The sequence below is a fragment of the Ornithodoros turicata genome, chromosome 5 (assembly GCF_037126465.1).
Source record: "Ornithodoros turicata isolate Travis chromosome 5, ASM3712646v1, whole genome shotgun sequence".
Lineage (NCBI taxonomy): Eukaryota > Metazoa > Arthropoda > Arachnida > Ixodida > Argasidae > Ornithodoros > Ornithodoros turicata.
The window spans coordinates 60,917,414-60,942,949 of record NC_088205.1 but is presented as its reverse complement, the minus strand read 5'-3'; the positions used below and the strand labels follow the sequence as shown (position 1 = coordinate 60,942,949).

At 45.6% G+C, this 25,536-nt stretch overlaps 1 protein-coding gene across 4 annotated transcripts in view; it reads left to right on the top strand.

The window, feature by feature from the left end:
* Positions 1 to 25,536, top strand: part of LOC135394538 (Krueppel-like factor 12) — a 334,317-nt gene that overhangs the window by 269,754 nt on the left and 39,027 nt on the right. For all 4 annotated transcript variants that reach the window (XM_064625320.1, XM_064625321.1, XM_064625322.1 and 1 more), the window contains one exon: positions 23,798 to 23,891. In XM_064625320.1, the coding sequence (XP_064481390.1) occupies positions 23,798 to 23,891 (94 nt within the window). The remainder of the gene's footprint in view (positions 1 to 23,797; positions 23,892 to 25,536) is intronic.

The window sequence follows — 25,536 nt, the reverse complement described above, 5'->3', positions numbered from 1 at the left end:
TATCTTAACGCGTGTTATTTTTAATCGGCACAAACGGCGTCTCTGGTTACGGCTGGTTAAGACGTCACTGCTCGTAGCACCACACCCATCCAGTTAACGCCCTGGAAATTCGACACTGGCATTTTCTTTTCGTCCCTCGTTTCCTGCCATAATTCAGCAGCAGGGAACGAAGGAAAGTGACCTCACCCTAGCTGCACAGAATATGTTTATGAAACGCGCCTGGCATCACCAATCAGCCTGTCTACCCCTTTTCTCTCCCCGACGTAGATTTCGTTTCGTAAGCTGGAATCTCTTCTCGGTATTTCGGTCGGCGATTAATATGTGTGTGCCAGTCGCTCGTTGGATATGCGTGTTTGTGTGCTACTGTGTGCAGAGCGTGTCGACTGGATGCGTTTATTTTATTTATTTTTGTATTCCGTGTTGGCGCCGCGAAGCAAGTGTGGCTATGAGCGGCGCACAGACGTGGAGAGAGGGAAGGACAGGGTGAAGGAGGGGGGGAGTTAGTATGCGTCCTGTGCCGACTTCAGGGGAACTGTGCCGACATCCGTTTCCAGAACGCCCAGGGAAAACGTCAGACATGCTAGGACATGGTAGGATGCGAACCCACCACCTCCAAGTCTACAGCACGACCTTGGGGCTACCGCCAACGTGCGGACGCTTTAATCCACTCGCCCATGACGCTGTTGGTGATTGCGTTGCTTGGCTGGTGCGATTGGCTAGGGAGAGCGAGCCCTGCTTCGTTTCGCTTATCGTACTAACAACGCGCGGATAAAATTGAAAAATCGTGAAGAAAGTAAAGCCCAGAAGTGATCGAGACATGTGGAACTGATCGTGTTCATATATCATTGTGGAGGTCTTTCCAAACATTACACACCGTCCAGATAGGATGACTTAAAAACCCTGGGGGGAGGGGGGGCGTCGATGTTGCGGAACTGTGACACATATGCCAGAGCGGAGAAAAATTGAGTATACTCTTTCGATTTGATTTATGAGCCCGTCAATTGCTGCAAAAAGTCACCCGCTACTTGTTGCCGTTGAATGGATTTCGTTCATTCCGATTCTCTGCCACCCATGTTGGAATGCCTTCATATCGGTTCGCGAGTGGTTTTACCGAGCTGAGGAAATGGGAATGGTCGTAGCAGTCGCGCCTCTGCCGTCACAGCATGACGAGTATACTTCTGTTCGAGGGTTTCTGTCAATGATGTCATGATGATGATGCATGTCATGTCATGATGCAATGAACCACATCTAAACAATGTCGCAACGCCTTTAAAGGCATTTGACGTGCCACTACGTACTGAATCTCGTGCCTTCAGTACCGATTTTGTACCATTACAATCCACGTGTCTCACACAGTATTCTCCCAAAATCTTCGACACACCTTCGACACGTATGACGTCACTGGGTGCGCAATGAACAATGCGTCTGGCAACATTGCTCCCCGAAGGCCGATTTCCGTCTCCTCTCCAGAGTTGCTGGCAGACTTGCAACGTTGCGTGAAGAGTGGGGACGCTCGCGCTGTTGCTAGGAGAGAGCCGCCAACTCTCGATGACATCATGTAGTCTTGGAGAATCCGAAACTATATAGTTGAGCGTCTTCTTTCGAAAATTCGTGGAAGGGTGTAATGTTCACTGACGGCGTTTATAGATGGCGTGTTGAGTCTTTGATCGAGGTTGACTTACCGTATCCGTAGTGGCCCTATAACGGGGCCTGACATTGGTCACCTCAAACAATCCTTTGAGGAGACCAATGACAGGCCTCTCCTCATTGCCGCGCTCCTTGACGCAACAGATGAATCCCGTTCATTATGTGTTGCTGTCGTCAAGGAAACGCCATCTCTCTTTCCGTGAGGAAAACTTGTTGCACTTTAGTGTCCCTTTATTAAGTATCATGATAAGCCTTCTCTGATTACTGTCACCCCCTCCCCCCCATTCGTCTTTATCATGCGCTCATCACTGATGATGACAACGCTATCAGAGGCGTGGATAATCATTTCGGATACTGCGGATTCCAGTCGCCATATAGGCACGCAACACTTCACTTGATACAAACTTTCCTCAAGACCTACTTCCTTACACGAATATTCCCATTCACTGCGCTCTTTATCCGTTTCACTTAATTTGTTTCTCTCCATTCCTCAATAGAAGGCGTACCTTACTGTCGCTGTCCTCGTAAACAATAGACTGTCCGTCCATTACGCCGCCCATGGTGCAAATTAAGGACAACTTCGGGTCACGACCTTTAAGGGATGAGCTGTACGAGACACCCTCCGATGCAAAAGGCTTTCTCAGCCGGGCGTCATCCGCAACGCGGAACACAATGCGAAGGAATGTGGTAAGACATAAACAAAGCATGGAACACAACGAGAAAACGAAGAAGGCTCGTATGGGAGCGGAAAAAGAGGTGGTAGGGTATGACGTTCGACGTTTCAAAATTTTTTGGGTGTGGAGCCTCCGTTCCGGGCGCCACCCCTCGCTGCGATCTGTCACTGGGGGCGCTGCCTCGCTTTTGATTCCTTCTTTTTTTTTTCCCTCCTATTATGTTTCTGCGAGTGTACGTAGAGGAAAGCTGGGGGTAGAAGAAAGGACGTTGTTGCTGTGGACGCCCACGCCACCTGAGATGCTGGTATCGGGCGTTGTTTAGGGTTTATACACGCACTCCGGTGCGAGTTTCGTCCGTGTATGGACTGTGAATCATCCGATATTGTGCTTCACTGTGTCGAAGTGAAACTGGGTTACATTCAAGCGAATATGGGCTGGTATCCATCACTCGTAAAGCAAAGTGGGAGGAGGGAATCTCAGGATTCCTGCTCCTTTATTGCCGACCGGCCGGCCTGCGGGTGTCTGTGGTGTCGCGCAGAGCCGATAGCGCGCGAGTGTAGGAAGCACCATGATGATGGCTATCAATAAAGGATTCTGGAATGGGATGTCTGGCAGACACAACAGTGTCCCGGCATGTTGTTCGGGGGGATAGCGAGTCCTGGGCTGACTTCACAGGGGGACTGTGCCGAATTTCACCACATAGCGCACTGAGGACCAACCGTTGTGTAGAACGATACCGTAATCACTCTTGATTTGTGTAAAGCGCGGGGCACCCGCTTTTTCGTGACAATTAACGTAACTCCATAAGTGTCACAAAGAAAAGGCGTACGTAGGAGGTAGGCGTCAATTTCAGGGGAGTTCTGCATCTCTCCTAGTCCTCCATTAGTTTTCTGACTCCGACGCGAACAGAAGCTTGTCGATGGAAGACTTTGAAGTCCCCAAACGTAACTGGCTGTTCACAGTTCGCGTTTCCAGGGCTGGGCAGGGATGACTTGCGTCGTAGCTACCTGTCTGGCCTTAACGACATGCTCAATGGACCATTTCGATATTCGCGTCGCCCCTGGCGGCGGAATGTCGAACGTCGTGTCTTCCCCCCCCCCCCAAAATGGTGACTCTTTTTGGACTGGCACGTTGCGTGGGAAAGTAGCAAGAGAAGAATGGAAGAAGAACGCTGAAGGAGTGAAAGCGCATTGTACTCATTACCAGACCTCAAACGTCCGCGTAACCTTGAAACCGATTATCTCCCCACAATGAGCATGACAGTCGCCCGCAGGTGGGTCCATAGGGATGTTTTCCACTTAAAGATGGCGGACGCAAGGGCTGGGCATGCGCATACGCGTTGTCGGAAATGGTCCATTGTCAGCTTTCTAAAAGACCAATGTCTTTGAAAAGATGCTCCTGTGAAAATTTTCCAGTCGAAAAGTGTGACTGAAAGTATGCTATCATGAATACGAGTCGGTTGTACCCATATCGCGTTGGCCACTGTCCACCGGCCTCCCCAGTGGGCTCTCACCACAGTCCTGCTCCGCTTCTTGCAAAATTCAGGCCTCGCGTCCGCCCTCTGACAGGGGGCTTTTCCGCACCATGTCGTGCCTGTGCTGCGCTAACTGTTTTTCTTTAATTTACCTTTTTTCCTCTCTTCTAATTATTATCTTTACTTTCTGTTTCATTCCTTTTCAATATACACGTATACACGTATTTTTTTGTGGAATAGCAAGCCGACATCAGCCTGGCTGACATTTCCTCTTCCCTCTTTTTTTTCTATTTCTCTTCTTGTTTGTTTGTTTGTAAGGAAAAAAGAAAACGAGGAGAAAAGAGGAGGGTTTCTCTTCTTTTCTCCCCCCCCCCTCATTTTTCCTTTCCTCTCATCGCGGAACTGGTGGCAATGAAAGATGGAAGTCAGCGGATGAGGCTTTGTATGTATTTGTCCTTTCTATGTTGTTCCAGCCTCAGAACATCAGTTCTTTCATTTCTGGTGGCAATATTTCGATACGTTACGATTATAGATCATTACATCATAAGCAAAGTTTTCTTTATAAGTATTCTAACACTGATATTTGACAATTAAATATTGTAGACACTTATCGCATAACAAGACACGATTATTACTGTCCGCCCCTGGATTTATGCCGCAAAGGTGCTGCCATCTATGATCAGCGGAACTAACTACATCCTTGGATTCTTGTACATAATGTAAAACCCCGAGGCTAGGGAACACGAAAGGACAGACACAACACGAAGTCTTCGTGTTGTGTCTGTCCTTTTGTGTTCCCTAGTCTCGGGGTTTACATTATGCATCATCTTCACCAGCTCGCTTGCTTCCTTAGCCATTTTTTCGTTCTTATACATGTTTGCTGTCGATGTAACAACACCAGGAAAAATCCCTGTTTCAGCCCAGCCGTTCCTCCGTGGAACACTTTCACCCCGTAGAACACTTGCGAAACTAAAAGAACTGCCCGCACACATTTCATTTTACGGTAGCTAAATGCGAAACGTGGCATAACCGCACTCTCAATGAACGCCGCATCTAGGACCTCGTACGTATCTGCAGCTATTCAGCAAAAGCCCCCTCAAGTATCCCACCGGTGTAAAACCACGCGTGACATTCCATAAAAGATGTGCACTTAGAGGTATACAGCACGCCTAATAAATTATTATCGTGATCATTAGCTCCTACGGTGAGGTATAGAATTGCCTAGCTCTATAGACGCTCTCAAGTTTGGAACATCTTGAAGCTCTATTAATTTCTAAACGAAATTGAGTTTTTGTTCGTTTTTTTTTTCTTAGCGTTCCATGGTCTCAGACGCGAGTGCCACCAACTGCACTTTTCGAAGCGCACACTGAACGGAAGCTAACCGTCATCGAGGTCATCCTTTGTTTTGACCGCGAAACACAAGACGAGAGTGTAGCACGCACGTTTAGTGTATTGATCTATACTTCCCATATTTATTTGCTAGTAAAGGTTTGAACCCTCGTTTTTCGTACTACCACGGTCCGTGGTACTACCAATGCACCGAGTTTCACCCAGAAAGCAACGCTGCGGGATAACGTCCACTGTGTATACTTGCATGGTGGACGCTTTTGATGGGATGAACGTTTTTCCTGCAACTCGCTGCGACAAAAAAGTCTTACATCCTCACGTGTTTCTGCAGAACAAATTTTGTAAACATCGTACGCACAACTGTCTTAGCTGTACAGCTCACGTCTGAGCCTTTTCCTGCGAGGTGCCGCAGTAGGTGTGCTAGTACCTTATGTGTTGTAAGAACGCAGGGTGTTTCTCGTTCTAAACTAAGGCGTGGTCTTTTATTACGGTTCGTCTCCTTCGCGTTGTGTGCGCAACGTCCTACCCATGGCAGCTAGTGCTTCATCGTTGTATACACTGGCACGCTTTTTAATCGTCGTTTTTTATTATTTTATCTCGTACCCGGCACCGCCTTCAGAAAGGGACCCAAGTGGGATCCACCCCCGCTAAACCAAGGCGAGGCTCTCATCAAGGCGTGGAGGAAAGATTCCGCTTAATGGCACACTTCCTCGCTTCTTTTATCCGGCAACACGGATTTCTTCTACCCATCCGTTGAAACGTGTGGTGACACGGTTGATATCGTTACATAGTGTGCAGGTAATACGTGTAATTCATGTGTTTCTGAAAGCGTTGCCTTCACCCATCCTCAAGACCTTGTTGTACAAAGCCACACCAAGGCAAGGTGACCGACCTAACTTCACGATACAGAGCTAGAACAATGTGTCCTTTCTCTCAACGATCAAGTGTGTCTATTGGCCCAGAACATGAACAGTCTGTGTTGGAAATATCGGCGACTCGCGTCCCGAGGCTATTTCCCGTAATTCAGCGGTTCTACGGTATTCTGTTGACGAGTGTATCGGCTCATATTTTATTTATTTATTTAGAATACCTTCAAGACCCAAACGGGTACAACATAACGGAGGAGTTGGGCGACAATAACACTGTAAAAACTGAAAAAAGTAATTAACATGATCGGCAAACAACAAAAGAAACGTCAGATATACTAAAAAAAAAGGAAATACAACACTAAAGACATCAAGACATACTGCAAAAAAAAAAAAAAAGCAAGGATGTACACATATAGATCCTGTGAACAACAGTGCGAGAAAAAAAAAGGAAAAAAGAAACGTAGAGAAGAGTCAGGGGAGAGATAACAAATTGGTGATGGCCGCCTGAAACAGGGGATGATTAGTGAAAAGTGCTACATGGCGGGGAAGGTCATTCCAGAGCCTTGACAATCGTCGAATAAACGACTGGAAGCAGTAAAGGGTATTATACTTCTGTAAGCAAACCTTATTTTCGTGATAAAGTAATTCAGTTGCATTGTTTCGACATACGTACACTTAAAATAGGTAGGGCACAACAGTAAAAAGTGCTGGAAAAAAATAGTAGTTTGCTGGCATACACGTCCCGCCTTAGATTAGTAGTCAACACAACGCCACCAGCACTTACAGGCACCATAAAAGCTGAAAACACAACAATATACCTATATGGACTTGCCTCTCCGTTTAATATAGCGAATAATATTCCTCGAGAGATGCTTCGCGAACGCAGGAGATAACATCTCGACTAGAAGCGTGCCGCGTTTATTTAATAACCCTGCCGACTACGATTCCGGAACTGTTGTGTGCAAGCCGCCTGGAGTTCAGCGTGTAAGGTCATTCAGCGATGGGGAGAAGATGCTCAAGAGGCGTGCTTAGCGGCCAATGAAGATCCATCACTAGATGCTTGATAATTTCATTCAGGAAATTGGAAATGGTAATCACCAGGGTGGTTGTATGCGTCGAAAGATTTCTGTCGGGGATTAGGTTATGGGCCATAACTTATAGCGCAAGTCTGTGATGCGCTAATGTGACGTCCCATCCGTGAGCCTCGCGCGCAAGCGTCATTCGTCATGTCCGTGTCAAGAACAAAGGTGAAGAAATCCGACTTCATTACTATACGCCTATTATCAGACACAGCAGGACAGCACAAATATGGGAGTCTCTGTTCGACAGGACAGTCTCTGTTCGAAATACCGGCGGATCTCGACCTGAGGCCACTTAATGTATGATATGCAGATCGTTCAGTTCGCATTCCGTCAATTGTCCTTCGTTCCTTCATACCTCTCCTTTCATTTCTGCTAGCTTCCTTGCAGTTCAACTGAGTCTGCCTTTTTCTTTGGTTCCACCTGTGACGCCGTCGACCTTCCTAATACCAATTCGGCCGTGAAGCTTATCAGAAACTGTCGTCTGCCACTAAATACACTCATAGATATGTCTACATCCTCGAGATGATGGACACCATCGTATTTTAAACAATACCACCTTCTGCATGTTGTCCTTTTCTTTATCTTTCCGCCGTCACCCATTTCGAAACCGGAACCAAGAGCTTCATAGATGGCGCCAAGGTCGAGTTGTCAAGTCAAAGCGTCGTCTGCTTCCTCCACATCACTTTCACGTGAACTTACGACATTGTTTAGCGTTCCAAATGTGATTAAAAGGCATGCCAAGTGGACATGCGAGGCCACACCTTGCAGAAGCGGTGGTTTCTTTTCTTCTTTCGGTCTGTCAGTGGGGAAGGGCTGATGTGATTGGTTGATTGGTTGTGATTGAAACGGTGATGCGAACTTCGATCGGAATGTTTGATTTCGACAGAGGGCACTTCTCGATTCGTCGCTCGCTGGCTGCTCACTTCTTCCGCGCCAACAACAGATTCGTTTGGCCATAGTTTGATGGAAGGCTTCGTTGCGTAGACCGCAATCGGTGGCGTTGATTGCCGTCGCGTGGCGCCGTGATTATCGGTGGCGCTAGTCGTTATTGCCCAACACCTGGGATTTGTATGCATAGTATAATTAGTATTATAGCTGTATTATTCTCCGTTTCTATAGCTTCGTAACAAAAGACTGTGCTCTAGACGGAAAAGAAGGTGGCTTAGGCGAGTGTTGACCTGGATACGAAACATGCGTTCTTTCGTTCATTGTAGGAGGACTACTAAAGTGTGGATTATTAGGCTGTATGTAACGTACCATGGTTTCGTACCATGGCGCTGCAGCACAGAACGGAGCTCAGAGCTCTGCGTGCAAGGAGGAATGTAAAAGGAGCAATAAAAGGTACAAATGTCCCCCGTCCGAGTTCACTGGGAAAAAAAGGAAGAAAAAAGAAAAGCTTACAGCTGCCCACTTTCTCTTCCCAGCGTTCACACGGGCACTCAGGAGTTGATGTCTCTGTTTCATGCAGTATCAAACCCTATTTTCAGTTTCACATTGACCTGCACTTCTGAACAGCATTTCCCCCCGTGGTTTGGACAAAGCTGAGAACCAATCTTTCGGGCCGTGCCACGATCACACATTTTCTAATATTTTTTGTGTGTTTTTTTTTTCTTTCAACCAACAACCCACTTGATTGCCAACTAAGTGTTCCTTAGGAAACTACGTCTTCACACACACACAAAGGACAGCCAAAAAGGCGAACACGCAAATAACAAATGCCCGCGACTTTCGCGGTGCAACTCGTATTCAATACGGTTCACAAACAATCTGCTCAGCGTTCGTTGTCTGACGTGTCTAACTCTCAGTCGAGTCATTACCACCCCATTCACACTCAGCATGCAAAGAGAAACCACTTTAAAGTACCATCCATTGAAACCCATACTGTTTTCGCACGCTTTTGTCCAACAAGAAACCGCACAACCCTTCCCAATCAACGACCTCTACACACGACATGCGAACACAATGTGGTTCAACGGCCACGACCGGCGCGACCCCTGTGCTAGGATCCTAACCCTAACACTCCTTCCTCTCAACCCCACTTTACCCAGCCCTAGAATCTCCTCCAACGCTTGAAACGATTTCTTTCGCACTGACAGCTATACTCGAGCCCTTTATAACCTCAAGTTCTTACAAACCCGAAGTGCTTATGAGGCGATGAAAAAATGCCTAGTCGTTGCAGACGTAGAATGTCGTCTGTTTCTTCGGCTTTATACCGCCAGGTGTCTCCCCCATCGCGTTGACACGGCCGCGCGTGTGCCTTTGTATTCTCTTGAACTTCCTATTTTTATCTTCTTCTTTTCGTGTCTGATTGGATGTCGACCTCCTCCCAGGTAACCAGGCTTCTCCACCTGGCGGTTGTTTTCTGCAGTTTAGGGTTCTATGGCTGAAAGGTGAAATCGGTGGTGCTGTTTGTCCGTGAATCACACGAATGATTCGCGGCAACATCTTTTCTTTTTTCTCGTTCTTGTATTTATTTTTTGTTTCATTTTTTGAAGCCGTTTTGGTAGCTGGGTTCCACAATAGCTCCATCCAAGGAAATGAGGAGTGAACGCATATTGCTTCCCGTAGTTAGCGAACGCAGTCAGGTGTTAGGTGTCTACTGCGAATGACCCTTGCACTAAATGTGCCATGGTAAACTGGTCGCAATATTCAAAGAATAGCAATAGCCGACGAGAAGGGAAGGCTTGCGCCAGTGTTTTCATGTTTCCTTCTCGACATCTACTGCGATACGCACATGCGAGAGCAAGCTGTCTTTTTATCAACACTTCATAGACTCCGTGTTCGTGGCAGTAGCACATAGTGCATGTAGGTCAGTGATATCTGATAACAGACACAACCTTATTTTGATTATGATAATTATTATTGGGATGTCGCCATTGCTGGGGGTAATTTGGGGAAAATATATTGATGAGCTTCACAGTAAGGACCGAAGTTATTCATTAGTCAGTAATGCTAGCAATGCTTTTAGGGTAAAGCGTTTGCGATGGGTTCCATTTGATGGGCCAAGCAGTTTTTCATAATGACAGGGTGAGTGTCTTGCTGATTCAGAGATACTGTAAGCGTGTTCCTGAAAGGTTGAAAAACGCGGGAAATGGAGAAGGACGTGTCCGACATCCTCCTCACTTTGCGCGTTCCTAAAAGATAGCGTGCCGCTTAAAAAAGCGCTGCCGCCTAATACCCTTCGACGTTCAAATTCGCCTTCGAACCCAAATGACATGGAGCTGCAGGCGCCTGTAGTGACAGCCACCCTCCTCCAAGCCTGTTTTTTTTTCTCCCCCTTTTGTTATTTTTTCTCAGATCATACTTACTTTCTTACTTATATCTTCCGAGTCACCACAATGACGGCATCTTGAGGATCCCACTTGTCGCAAGCGGTAACGCCACTGAGCAGTACAGGTGACATTGAGTCGTATCCGATGAATTAATTGTGCATCCCAACGAGACATATCTTAATAGTGGCATACGGAGAGCGAGCCTTGTGTTAACTCTTGCAGGTATATGAACATGGAACAAATGGCGGTTGCCCGCTTGGCATTATAAGAATAAAATGTATCAACAACCACACTGCTCGCTATCGCACGCATAATTGCGGCACGCGAAAGATAAAAGAACACAGAAAAAAAAAGAAAACAAGAAAACTCCACATCCGTTTAATCAGCATATTTCTCGAACGCGATCTCTTCTGGTCATGCCCGCATATAGTATGCACTATAGAACCGCATGCGGTGCCCAGACAGCACATAACAAGCCAGAGAAGAATCGACCAATCAGAAGCGATTACAGAGCCAAACCCGGATATATTGCGGGCGGATCCCACGATCGCTCGTGACACGTCGATGATCACGTGAAACCAATTACACGTCTTATTATTTTATCGGAACGGCGTTTCGCGAAGTCGCGAAATAGATGGCCATTTACGGTTAACAGGTACACGGTCGTCCTGTGTGGCTTTTATGAAGCGTTTAAATTTGGATGGTCTCTTAAAGATTGACCGCGGCACTAATATGGGCGCCTAAACTGGCATATCCGATGGCGGTGCATGATTGTAAAAAGTGGGTGCACATAAACGAGTAAAGAGGAGGCAGGATGCTTCCAACGTGCATGTTTTAAAAATAAAATATGTTTAAAACCCCAGTGCTGGGTAAAAAAGGGACAGAGGACGGTACAAATAACGACGTCGACAAGGACGTTTTTGGATTTGCAAATTGAGCAAGGGGAAATGAGCATTTGTTGGGAATATAAACAGAGATGTAAATCTAATCCCCGTTTGATTCGCATATATTTCAAAAACAGTAAAAACTGCGATTTTTATAGTTCTGTAAGCAAGTTTTAGCTTGTTTGAAGCTTGTATAGGGTGTATTCACATGACGTCAAACGAACGCGTCTGGCCGCCATGGTGGTGGTCACTTTTTCGGCGCAGCTGCCGAGATTATCTAACATTTGCTCGAAAACGAAGCCTTGAATGGTGTTTTCAAATCCGGTCGCGTCCGTACCCTTCTGGGATTCGAACCTGGGAGGTACTCAGGTTCGAATCCCGGTACCGGCTGTGCTGTGTGGGGTTTTTCCTGGGTTTTCCTCAGACGCTTTCAGACATATGTTGGCACAGTTCCCCTAGAAGTGGGCCCAGGACGCACATTCCCCCAGGGCATCAGTCGTGACATTGCCCACCTATGTGAGAACGAGAACGGCGAGCCCTTTCGCCAGCACCACCACTAACACCACCACCCTTCTTTTATCCCGAAGACACTTCGTCATTGTCGTTATCACATTTTCTTTTATGAAAATTATGGTTGTCGCATTGAAAAATAGCGCAGTTTGTCATCTTTAAATACCGCTAGCACGAAAACTGACCACCAGTGGGAGGAAGTTACGAGCATGCCACGTCACTGCCACGTGATAATGTGACGTAGGTGAAAACTCCCTATAGTGTGACTTGTGTAGTGTAAGCAGTTTGTGTATTCAGTTTGTGCTACATTATATTGGAATTGTATCGAACTTGTACTCCACAAGTTTACGTGGTCATATTAAATATCCTGAAGAGTAGTTGTTAGAATCAGATTGGTATACGAGTAGATTAGAAGAAGCGGGTTTCCTAAATACAGCACGACACAGTCCATCGGGTGTTTAAACAAGTAAATGATAAAAAGATAAAGAGAGATTGGACATAGATAAACGTAATTTGAGTGTTACCCCATCTGTAACACCCATGGACTAAGGAAATTTTCTAAGCATTGTAGGGTAGATGTAGTATATTTGCAAACAGGAAATCGCGTAGTGCCTTAACGAGGAAAGTAAAAACACAAAAAAGAATGGGTTGCAAAGTTAACCATGAAAATATTAATTGTCATGAGGGCGGAATTTACGGGTTACCGCTAAAATGTTTAAAGTTTACATAGGCCAGACAACCAGGTGTGTTAACACTAGGCTAAAAGAACAAGAAAAGGCTAATTTGAAGAAAACTATAGTACATTGGGGGAGCATACGAAAAATTGTGAAGGATGTGAGACTATTTAAAAATAATACAGCACTCTTAGTGCTTAAAAAGAAAACAAGGAGCCTCGTTGTTCATGGAAGCGAAAACAAATCAAAAGATTAGGAGAGAATTGCGTTAGTAAGCCGTCAGTACACTTATCTAAGAAAGTTGATTACTTCAGATCAGGAAGAAAGCTTCCGGTTATACACGTGGAAACACCGGCACGACAAGAGGAAGAGGAGAGGAGAGTGTTATGCCCTTGCCACACGGGCATGAAAAATGACATTAAGTGTGTAGTGAGCTAAGTCTTAATGTCATTCGTTCGGTGCTATACGATGGCATTCGTCTGAATGACAGTTTACGCGTAGTGAGATCGCCACAACTCATTCGCCCGCGAAATGCGTATACCCTCGCTCCCATTGTCTGAGCAAAAAATCAATTTAGAACTTCCATAAAGCCACTTTGTACTGAGCACCGCGGAATTATTTTATAAATTACGCGAAAAGAAACGTTATTTTTGCCTGCATTGTTAACAATTACTTTTTTATTTTTTTGCATATGTGCTTTTGGCATAGACTGCCACCTGACAGGCAAGATGACAACAGTTTTCGGACATGGTACAGACTATCGATTATGAAATATGGCAATTTTTCTTATTTTGTGGGATATTATGGGTATTTTCAATCTCTTTGAGCACGTTTACGCTCTTCAAGTACCCCCATCTCTTACGCGGCTATAGAGTGAATATAATTCCAATCTGACGTGTAGCACGACTATTGTAAAAAATGGAATTCGGGACCCGACTGATATTACACGCTATAATGTCATTTTTTCTGGCCGTGTGGCAAGGGTATTAAAGGTCTTGCTTTTGATGGAATAAACCTTTGGTTGGCAGTTCCGTGCAGTTTTTGTTTGCCGTTATTTGTACCGTCATTTGTCTCTTCTTTACCCAGCACAAGGGTTTTATCGATTTTAAAAGGAATGACCAACCTGCTCAGATTTGAACCTCGTCCTACATGTATGTTTCGTTCGGGGTAATAATCCGAAGTCGAACGCCATGGGAAGAAGAGTTCCAAACATTCTATGTTGATAATAAAATAAATGTGTACTATAAGGCTAACTACCACCGGACGGCACGTCCTTCTCGATTATGACGTCACTGTGATGTTCTTTAATGCGTCCCCCCACTCTCTTACTTGTGTCATCATACTTTAAGATATGCATATGCATTATCATTTGTTTTCATTATAATGTCCTATAGAAGATATAGGTCTTCACATTGAGCTGCTTCCTTTGCATGACTCCCCCCCCCCCCCCCCGATAAGTACCTATGTATATTATACGGATAAGCAATTGTATAGTGTGCATCTCCGTCTGACGTATCTGTTAGACAGACGTCTTTGTTACCGGAATTCCTCGCGCACCCGTAGAGTCAACGGGCTTCACGTAACACGTAAACACAAAAAAGGAGAGGAGAAAAAAATCGCGTAAAAAATAATAAGGTGGGGCAAGTGTTGCATTCACGGCTATGCGTGTGTACAACCCTAAAGGTCGAATATCTTACGACGCTAGCGTTTCAATACGCTCGAAAAGGGCGGGCACTGTGTGCATAAGAGTGAATGGAAAAAAGAAATAAAGAAAAAGGAACTACAAATATAGAAAGGACGAAAAAAAAAAGAGAGATATCCCTGGGGGGCATTTCAGTGCGGTGTTTGTGTGTTGTTGAGGCAGGTTCCCTGCGATACGAACCGTCGAAGTTCCAAGGGTGTTCTACTGTGTGTGATGTGCGCGTTCACTGTTATCCATCAATGTCCAGTAAGTAAGCTCATTCTCATAACACACACGGAATATAATTATCGGTCGAGGTAGTTGGTCAGGTCGTTTTGTCTTGTCGCGGGTTAAGTGTCTATAGATTATGCTGTAGAAGTTGTCTCAATACCTTTCGGGTTCGTTCGGTGTTGTAGTATTGGCTCGGGTTGAACAGTGCTCAAAGGACACGTTGCAGTTACCACGCGCTCTTAAAACAGAACAACAAGAACAACAGTTATATTCTGACGATGAAGTGAGGAGATTTTCCACTCCACATAGAACTTCTCCACATACGCATAGGCTGCTGTTCTGGATTGGACTGTGCTATACACTCTTTCTTTTCCTAACTGCTGCCCGCATTAATTTCTCATCAACCTCAACTTCAACTTACGGAATGCGCAAATAATTGAATGGCTCTGCAGTAGTGGTGCAAGTGAAATTTTGTACTCTGGAGAAATAGGGAAAACCGAAAATAATGAAAGCTTTTTAAACTGGAAATTACTGCACCCATGATCAGTACTTTTTCCTTTTTCTTTTCTTTTTTTGTGTGCACATGTATATGTGAAGCAGGTCTGGATCGAGCGACTGGGCCAGAGACCTATAGCACCGATGCCATCGTGAACGGTGCCCCAGTAATGATATTCATCCCGGGTCCCAACATTTTGAGCATGCTAAAATACCGATGCATTTCACGAGCTGCGCATCCGTAGCCAGAACGTCGCACGCTTAGGATCGCACCGAGGCAAGACGAAAAAAAAAATGGGAGGGAGAGAGAGAGAGAGAAGAACGCAATATTCAACGAACAGCGGTTGCTTTCTTCTGCAGAAGGTCAGAAGGGCGACGAAGTAGCTCAATATGCAAGGCAGGACGTGTGATTGGGGAAGCGCGAGTCTCTCACGTGGAAGCCTCTCTATACATATTATATCTTGATCTAATTTGTCCACCCTCTTGGCAAATGTTCCATGGATGTCTTGCTTGGGGAGTATATTATTCCCGACGTCTGTAGAAAGCGCGGGGCGTGATATGAAAGAAAGGCCTCCAGCGCGTCTTCCTGCTAATGGGGTCGGCCTTCGGAATGGATTTATACGCGACGCTCTGGTATCCTTTATTTATTTTCTAAACGCTCGAGTGGCAGATGATGTATTCATTAGAAAGGAACGTCCTCGATTTTATAGGAAGGATTATGAGTGGCAGGGCGTGAGAACTCCGCTCAACATCAGGGCTCGTGCTTTCTGACGAACGAATGGTCTGAATATCTATCGCGGCAGTGTAATTCCTTCGTCGCTGAGGACGGATAAAGAAGTACTTAAACTACTTTGCTTTCAATTATGTGCGTGTTCTGTCGTTCTTCGTCGTCGTTCTGTCGTTCTTCGTGTGTTTGGATCACGTGATAGTGCAGTTGACTGCACTATATAGAAGCAGAACTTCACCACAGGACACGGTCAGGGTCAACCACAGCACGGAATGATGCCGCTATTACTTCTGATTTGAGGAGAGAGGAGGGCTTCAGCCTTCGTGTGACCATTACCATTATATCAATGCAAAATGTCACAAAAAGGCGTACGCCTCCCAGGTTGTTCTCCAGAAGACATAAACCTTTAGTTAGACATAAACAGATGGTTTTCCAGAAGACATGCCTCCAAAAATTAGGCAGTTCTACTTTCTGTTTAGGCAGAGCTATACAGCCGAACGTGAGCATGCGCTTCGTTTCTGTGTTTCTCTCAATGACAACGACGATTTTCCCAATGAAATTTTGCACAGAGCATCTGTACATAACCTACGGGAGCCGAAAACACATAACCACTGGACGGGTCCAGAACGTGGAACCGTTCCGAACTGGGGGACGATCTGAGGAACATCGCAAGCCTTGAGCGTGCCTCGATCGAAAACACGAGGCCCCGTCACAGCGCTTGCATTTCGACGTGCAGGGTCACATGGATATCTCGAACGCCATCGGTCAAGGGTGCGTTATTACCGTGAAAGCTAACAAAACCCGCGACATGCCTGGCTAGCGCGAATTGATGACGCGCTGCAGATAACAGGGCATCTGTGAAGTGGATTCTAGAAAGGGACGAAGAGGATGAACGGCACTCGAAGTTGGGCTTCCGCGTGCACGAATGCTTTGCTACCGAAACTTCTGTTCGTCGATCGGGATCCACTTTCCTTCCTCAGCTTGCAATGATGATTGCCTCCTAAGTGCGTGCTCTATTTCGGTCTGCTGCACGTTTCTCGCTCTTATATATATGTTGATTGGGACGGAACCCTCGATTTATGAACGCGCGGTTAACGTTCCTGGAAAAATCATCCATAGATAGAGAGGTATTCATATAGCGGTTTGGAATGAGGAAGGGTAAGTGTGTCGTTCCAGAGGGCACCGTTCATAAATCGATGGTCAAAGTTCAGTAATGGGGTTCATCATGCATGCTTTCCGAACCGCTGTCGTGTCGCCATCCGGCACAGTTCCCTGTGGAAGTTGGCCCAGGACGCACGGTCCCTGCGATAGCCGTGACGTTGCCCGCCTGAGCGTGGCCGAGGACTGCAAGCAGTTCTATACCACCACCACCACAGTGAACGCCTTCGAGTTTGCGAGGACTCGCTGATAGTGAAATACTTCCTAAGCGGTAGCATTTCATCATCTTCATCGTGTGTGTATACTGCGCAAAGCCTATACAGCTGACGCGATAGTTGATTCTCGAAAGAGAAACAGTTTCGGAACAGTGTCATTTTCGAAACAGTTTCGGAACAGATTTAGTTAAATGGTGACGAGTGGGGACATCCGTTGCCACGGGCGATACCGTACCCCATTGCTGGCGCTAATGTGGTGAAGTAGAACAATGATAGTCACCTCACAGCGAGGACCGAAGTCCTACAGTGTCCAAAAACTTCAGAAGTGCCTTTAGGTCAGAGCGTCGGCGGGCTGGATTTGGACCAAGCAATTTTGACATATAGCGAGAGGGCTAGAGTCCAGCTGAGAAAGAGGTTGGTATGCGGATAATGAAGATGGATTTGCTCTAGATCTTCCAGATGACTGCAGTGACGGCATATGGGAGAGTCAAGTTGTCGCAAGCGGTAACGCCACTGAGCTGTAAAAGCCACATTGAGTCGCATCGGATGAATTAATGCAGTGTCTTGACGAGAAGTGCTTCGTGGCATTCGGAAAGGGAGCGTTGGATCACTAGCCATATGCACTCTTTTCCCCGATATACCTATACATAACGAAAATTATTCGTTCTTTTGCCGACCAGTTCTTAGCCAGGGTACAACGGCCAATAACGTGCCGCAATATTCAAACCCAAGTTTATGTTGTCTCAATTAAAACCAGAACAAACATCAAATCAAGTATTCACTCATCCATCATCCCATGCGGAGTCTAGAGCGCATTAAATAATACCTGCTCCATAAATCATTCGAGGTATCTCACTTTCATAAAGCGGGTCACCTGCAGCCCAAGCCTTCATTTCGCCAACTTTATCGGAGCCGTCGCGCACGAATAAACCGGCGCGTCTCGCGAAAGGTTATCGATAACATATCGGGTTCACCGGTGACTGAACGTGGAGTAAACGACCGACATCTCGATCCGTTCCCCATTTGCAAATCGAGATGCTACTACCACACTCGTATACACACATGGGTGATCACCTTATCGAGAGAACAGATCGCCCACGCTTTTCGCACAACAACGGTGCTGCCTTGATTCAGTGCGTAACATATTGAGCATCTGCAGATTGTTGCTGAGATATGCTACCAGTACCTATCGCAGAAGCATGAGCGTCACGCAGCACCGGTCATAAGTTCAATGCATCGAATGCGATGTAGACAATCTAATTCATAGTCATTCTGGGGGAGGGTGATCGTATTCACACGAAGCCCGCAGACGCTGGGACGAGCCCTGGACAGAATATTATGAAGGTGTTGGGGATGTGGTCCATGAGATTTTAGCCGTGCTATTAATATTCCACTGGAGCAGCGCCGGTCTCACGTTAAATCAGGCCTACATCTCATATATTTACGACTATCATCATAGTCGTCAATTTATAGACTTTATAGATATAGAATCAAAATTTCTTTCGTAGCGTCTGTCGGCAATGTGTCTAACCATTGCTAACGTTGACCCCTGAAGCGTTGACTTTCTCTGTCACGTCAAATTGATAGAAGTGATGATTGATTGATTACGATACCAGTACATCTGTAATAGTCGAGGATTGAAGTCTAATCACTCGGTCACGTAAATTTCAGACACTGTCTGCGCTAATTTTCATATCAGAAGCGATTGACATTCATATTAAATGTAGAGTAAATTAAAAATCATCATTAAAAGCGCGTAACCTGACCTAACATAACCTAACGGACACAAGCGACATCCTTATCTAGTTTTTCCTTTCTGACCTCACGTTTACAATCCGACAAGTGTTCTTACTATACACACAGGGCATAAAGGACTGTCACGTCGCAACACATTCCTTTTGACAGAACAAGGACCGGCCAACCGTTGCATACACTACACACATTGGGCGTGTCTCTTTCATCTTCAGCTGAGTCCCACAACGGCTCACAAAGCCCAGACCACGTGATAGGTGCTTTATAACGCTGGGCGATAAACATCACCTTTTCTTCCCCGGCCGACCCAATAAATCACGGCACCACTCGTCGGCACAGCAGCCTGGCAGACAATGGCCGTCTCCTTATTGTAAATGACTCCCGCTATTACGCAAGCAACGTGGAGGAGATCATATTTGGGAGCATTTTACTTTTGAACGCAGAGTAACTTCTGGAGTTGTTAATAATAGTGAGTTTTAGTATAGCATACGCTATCGCCTTTGCGTACGCAAGGGATAGCGTTGGTGGTTCTGCGCACGCGCAAGACATAAACAGAGCTTTGCGCGTTGCGAGCCACAGACCGAGCCACCACGCTATTCCTTACGTACGTAAAGGCAACAGCGTACGATATATTAAAACTCACTGTTAACTTTATCGAATTGAGCTTGCGGATAAAAAGTGACTGGGAAATTGCCGCATCATGTTCGGAAAGCTGCACCTGCAGCCGTTTTTTTTAAGAATCACATAAGCTCTCTGAAACTCCTAGAATATAGATTAGACGGAAAATAAAAGCTATGGAGATGTAATGTAATGTGAGCGACGAGTCAATGTGTTTAAAAAATTAACTGGTCGTCTACACTTGGTCGCTCAGTAACTCTTCTTTTATTCGAATGCCACTTTCCCGCTCAAATTGCGCATTAGTTCAGCTTTTAATGGAACATCCTTGGTGGTGGAACTGCTTGCCGTAGTCGGCCACGTTCAGGCGCGCAACGTCACGACTATCGCAGGGAGGATCGTACGTCCCGGGCCGACTTCACAGGGAACTGCGCCGACATTTGTCTCAAATCGTCTGAGGAAAACCCAGGGAAGACACCCAGACAGCTTAATGGAACGTCCTCGGTGGTGGTGGTGCTAGTGCTGAAAGAGCTTGCCGTTGTCGCCCTCACAGAGATGGGCAACGTCATGACTAACGCTCTGGGGGAATGTACGTCCTGGGTCGACTTCTAAGGGAACGTGCTGACACACACATACATTGGATGCTGATGAGGTGGGCAATTCACAGCCGCTGAGGCGGTATACTGCCATGCTGAACATGCTGAAAGCCAATCATTACACAGAATGAGTTCAGTATCACTCCTGATTTGTGGAAACCGCCGGGCGTATGCCATTCTGTGACGATTATCATAACTGCGTAAGTGTCACAAAAATGCATATGCCCCTCCCGTTTTGAACATATCATGCGAGTGTACACGATGTCACTCGAGATTGGAGCGTGTTTTACAGTTAAGTTCTGTTTTAAAGGGAAGGGAATCCCGAACGTTATGAACCAATATTCCTCGTATAATGTACCAGGAGAATGGTACGGAAGATGAGTTCGTGTAATATAGCTGCTTTCATACGCATTAAAATTCGTAATTCATCATCATATACTATATCTCGCTCCATGTCTTTGTGATCCTGACCTTGGAGATCGGGGTAGCTCGAAATTGCCAAACAAGGAAAAAAAAGAAAAAAGAAGGAGAACGAAAAGAAATGAAAATGCAGGTCAACGCGCTTTTTATGAGTGTCTGCCCCGTGCACCCGTAATCTGTACAATTGCTCAAAAGGACAATCTGCACAAAAATCATGCATAGCTACTTCTCTCATCTGCAAGCAGAGGGTACACATCTTGGGGGCTGCTTGGAATCATTGTCCTCGTATAATCTAGAGCTTCCATCATCTAATTGCAGACGAGTGGATTCAACGAGACGCTGTATAGTTGTGACAATCGACTGACGAAATTAGCGCCACCAAAGAGCATCCGCCGGTTTCGCAATACTTCACCCGAACAATGAGACCTTTTGTTGCCTTTCGAACTCATCTTTCCCTCCATGGAGAGCAGAAAGAAGCATTTAGGAACGACCCATTCTCTTCCATTACAATTACCTGGCGTACAAATCTTAGATGGTCGCGAATGAGTGCCGTAATCAAATTTCGGTATCACGTCTGTGGTGGCATTTCATGGTTCACTGAATGCCGGCACAGCTCGCTACTTGCATACTTAACTTCTCATCTAGAGTGAGAACTACCTCCTTTTGTCATTTCTTCCGACGTAACCCCGTGATGGTTGCCTTCATGCGGTTCATCTGTTTCGTGATAAGTTCGTTTGAAGTAGCAAACAGCGCACTGACAGCTTGGCTTACTTTATCCGTACCGCCGGTGGATTTTGTATGTGCCTCTCCACCATGCTTTGACCACCTGAACTGCCATCTCCACCAACATCGTTCACTATCTACAACTGGCACTGGGGCAGCGCCCAGCCTCCTGGCCAGCATCAGCCCCGTCTCATCATCATTTCTTTACGTATGTGACTGTGGTTATGGGACCAGGCGGTGTTCAGAGACGAATTCCTGGTGCAATAAATGTGATGTGAAATAACTTTTGCATTGTTGGGGTGTGAAACACATAGCGTGGGATCACGTCATCAACAAGCGACTGAGGGCTATCGGTTTGCGATATTGGGCTTGTGATTTCTATAAGGTGGTCACTTCCACAACGCTTCTGCCTGCGATTTAATAATTTGCTTTGTTTTACCAAATACCGTGAAATTGAATGGTCGTCATGAGTGTTTCTAATAGCTGTTTGCTGTTTAATATGGATTTAGAGTGCCTATGTGGTTAAATCAGGGTTGGTATAGTATTCTACTGAAGCGTGCGTGCGATCAAGCATCATGTCCTTTCCAATGTGAAACCAGGGTAGTTATTCATCGAGCTCTATCGCACATTTTAATTTTTGATTGGCCTGCTCGGGTGATTTTGAGCGGTTATGCTTACATTATGAAGTAGAAACCCGCTGCAAGTGGTTTCACAGCCTTGAGCACACGCATAGTATCAGACCTCACCATTAGGAAAAAGGTCCATTACTGACCGGGAAACGGAAAGAAAAGACAGCAGCTACTCCTACTGAGTTCTTCGGAGTCGTACTTTGCGTCACTTTGCTACGCGCATAAAAAAATTATCTATAGCACTATACGCTATCGAAGTTGTATCTCGTTATAACCAGACGTGAACCAAGTAATTACTATACACGGCATCAACCACGTTACTCGGTATCCTTGCTTACGTCCGTACTGGGTGCTCTTACAGGCGCAGCAAGAAATGTTTGACCACTGGCATCACAGTGGCGCCACCGTCAGCTGCGAGGCTCCCATTTGATATCGGAGGCAGGCAATAAAATACCGGTCCCGTCTGGAAACGCCAAAGATAAAAAGCGGAGTCGTCTGAATTTATAGACCAAAACTGGAAACGTCTTCAAAATCATTGAATGGTGTGTGTCGAGCGCTGTAGGGCGTGGTATGGCGTTGAATGCAGTGGCCAGGTTTTATGGTTCTCCATTCCAAGATAAATACGCCGCAGGGTGAAGTGGTGTTTTAAGAGTGGAGATCGCAATTTAGATGGACTGCCAAGTAATACCTTCTTTTAAATTGGAGCCGCAGCCGGTAGGATGGCATTGCGATTCGGCTGCGGCGCGGTCTTGACAAATCAAGTTGTGCAAGAACTGTAGATTTGAGATAGTGCGTAGAGTTGATAACATTTTGTGTTATGGCGCTATATATATATATAGGCGTACAGTACTTGTTCCGAATATCAAATATCTGCGCTGTTTTTGTAAGAATACATTAGGCTATAGCCAGAGATTCTGAAGCGATAACGGATGGCCTAACATTAACATTAATACGTAACGTGCTCACTATATACGGCACGCGTGAACGCCCCCATTCATCATAGAAATTGTCACTAGGAAATTTTATGTTCGTTTGAAGCCTTCCGCGTGGCATCCCTAAAGCAATTCTGCTCACACCGATGGCGGAGGCTATCCTTAATAGTTCATACGCATATGTAATACAACAGTACTGTTCTGTGTAATGCCATCAAGAAGGCGTGATCGCTAGACGGTGGCTGTGACCCCACCTCTACGGCTCTACCCCGTCTCAACACACATGGTTTATCCAGAATCCCAAGCACGGAGGGGTGTTAGAAAAAATTAGGGGGGGGGGGGGTCATTATTATAGTTACGTCATTACAACTTAACATATCATTACCGACATGTGTCTAAAGCTGAAATCGCAACAGCACCCCCTGTAGGGGGTACAGAGCTGAAAAAGTTAGGGGGTGTCACTGAACATTTGGGGGATGTAGGTGGGGTCTGGACAAATCACACGGTAATGATGAATTAGTGGCTTCACGCAACAAGCAACTGTGGTGGCCAGTGCCACCACAGTGGTCGTACAGTAATTTTGTCCACCTGAAGGTCGCTTCACATGTGCTGATACCTCGGCACAAGGCACTCCAAGGTCCTGGATGCCAATAATTTATCATATCACATGGTGGACATAAACGTTTCACGCAAAAAAAAGAAAAAAAAAAACGTTGCTGAACTCGAACACTCTATACTCCGATATTCACAATAAAAGTGCAATTTTTCTTTCCCGTCAGCGTCTCCGAAGGCGACAACCAATGTAGCCAACCATAAATCATATTCCAAAAACAAAAAGAAAACGAGACATTAAAATGCTTTCATTCTGCATATTTTTCCGTGCATCGAATACCTGATCTCCAGCATGTCGCCGAACATTATCTCTACTCTACATAATTGCGTATGGAATACAGATTGGGAACGCCCAAGAATTTGCGATAACGATAGACTTCCAGCACTATTCATTAGTAAGTTTGGGGTTGCATGGGTGAAGTGAGCAAATAAATGAAGCTACCGTTCTGGTTCGCACTGCAGAACGTGCTTGCAATATCTCCTGCTTAAAAAAGGACGCTCTATCAGTGTGACTAAATGGTATGTTTCTCCCTTTTTCAGCCAAACGAATTAATCTCTTTTGCGTTATTTCATTACAGCCAGTCTACCGTACGACCTCCTATCGGCACACATGGACTTCGGTAGCAGAACAAGTGCATTCCTCTCCTTGCAAAGAATCAAAGAAGCGTCCCTGTAAGTCGTCTGCGTCTCTCTCTCTCCCTCTCCCTCACTCTGCTTCCTCGAATGGTGTCTACTGTTATGATTCTAGCGTACCTGCCAAACGCTCATTACCCTCACGAAAAACGTTTTTTCCGCATTCACTCGTGAGATGGCTCTGGTTACGGCCCTATTCGCGACATTGTAATATAAATGAACTTCACCGCGTTTATTCAGTATTATAGTTGTTATTATTATACATATATATTACATTAGCATAGCATATACATTATAACATATATATATAGGTATTATTTATACCTTTATGCAGTCGAGAGCGACATCTATAGAGTCGGGCATAATTTCAAGTTACTTATCGCTACGGTATCGGAAATAGACACTTCATCTTTACGTCCCAATTCGACGAAAGACGTTTTTTCATTCTCCCATTTTGAACATCCTTTCACGTAATTATGAAATCTAAATTGAGCTTTTCTGTGGAAAGCACCTACGCAATTATGACACTGTGACACACACATAAATGGGAGACACTGTGACAGTTGTGGCGACTATAATCCGAAATGAGAAACTGTAGTACGAAAGAAAGATACAGAAAAACTGCTGCCTTGGAATTGAAAAAACGAAAAAGGCAGACAAGCGGGACGGAACTTTGAAGCGACTAATGTATCCTTGCCGACCGGTAAAGACCTAGTATACTGCACGATCTCATTACCAATTGGCACGCGGAACAAAACACTCGCGGAAAGCAACGGTCCACTTGGACATCACTCCATCGTGCCCGTCTCACTCCGAGCACGCTTCAAGTTATACACAGACTAGCTATTAGAAATTCAAATACCTCGGCCGTCCGTGGTGCATGGTTGCCAGTGCAGTCGACGGGGGGCATATCACTGACCTTTTTCAGCGTGATTTATCTACGTAAAGCGCTCTCGAAGTTGATTAATTGAAGATTGTTGAAGGGGGGGGGGCGTGCTGTCCAGTGATGGGTGAATTAGCTGCAAATTGAAGTGTTTGCGAGTAACCGAAATCCATCAATGCAATCAGGAAGTGATACAAAACAAGTTGCTGCGCAGTTTGTGATGTGACGCAGTCGAGGGTACGTCGAGGTCTTGTTCGCAATGTATATACGTTGCCCTTTTGCGTGCGCAATTTCTATAGAAAGTGAGAATCAATTCAATCAATCCTATTCAAGTGCAGGGCTAAACAAATTCGCACTATACAAGTGAGCAAACAAAAGGTTTGGAGGTGGCGGCACAGTTGAAAGGAAATGAAGATAAATAGAAGTTAAATGTTTTTATAAATGTGGTGGAGTACTAATATGGGAAATTTCAACTATAAAGCAGTTCTTCCGTATTTACAACTCCAAGTATCGGGCTGCACTACGAAGGCCTTTAGTTCGTTAGTTACTCGAAGTGCTAAACGACGTTTTATTTTTCACACTATTTGACGCTCGGAAGAGAGCTGCGTCGGACTGTCCGCTACCGTAACTGTGTATTCACACGGGTGACATCCCCACGGAATATTGTAGTGGAAGGAAGAAAAAAAAGACTGTTTACGGGCAGAGGCTTTGCCGCGTATAATGTTAATCATTCGCACCCTGCCGGAATATTGGGATTACCTTACTGCGCATTTACCAGACGACATGCAGTGTTTGCTGTCG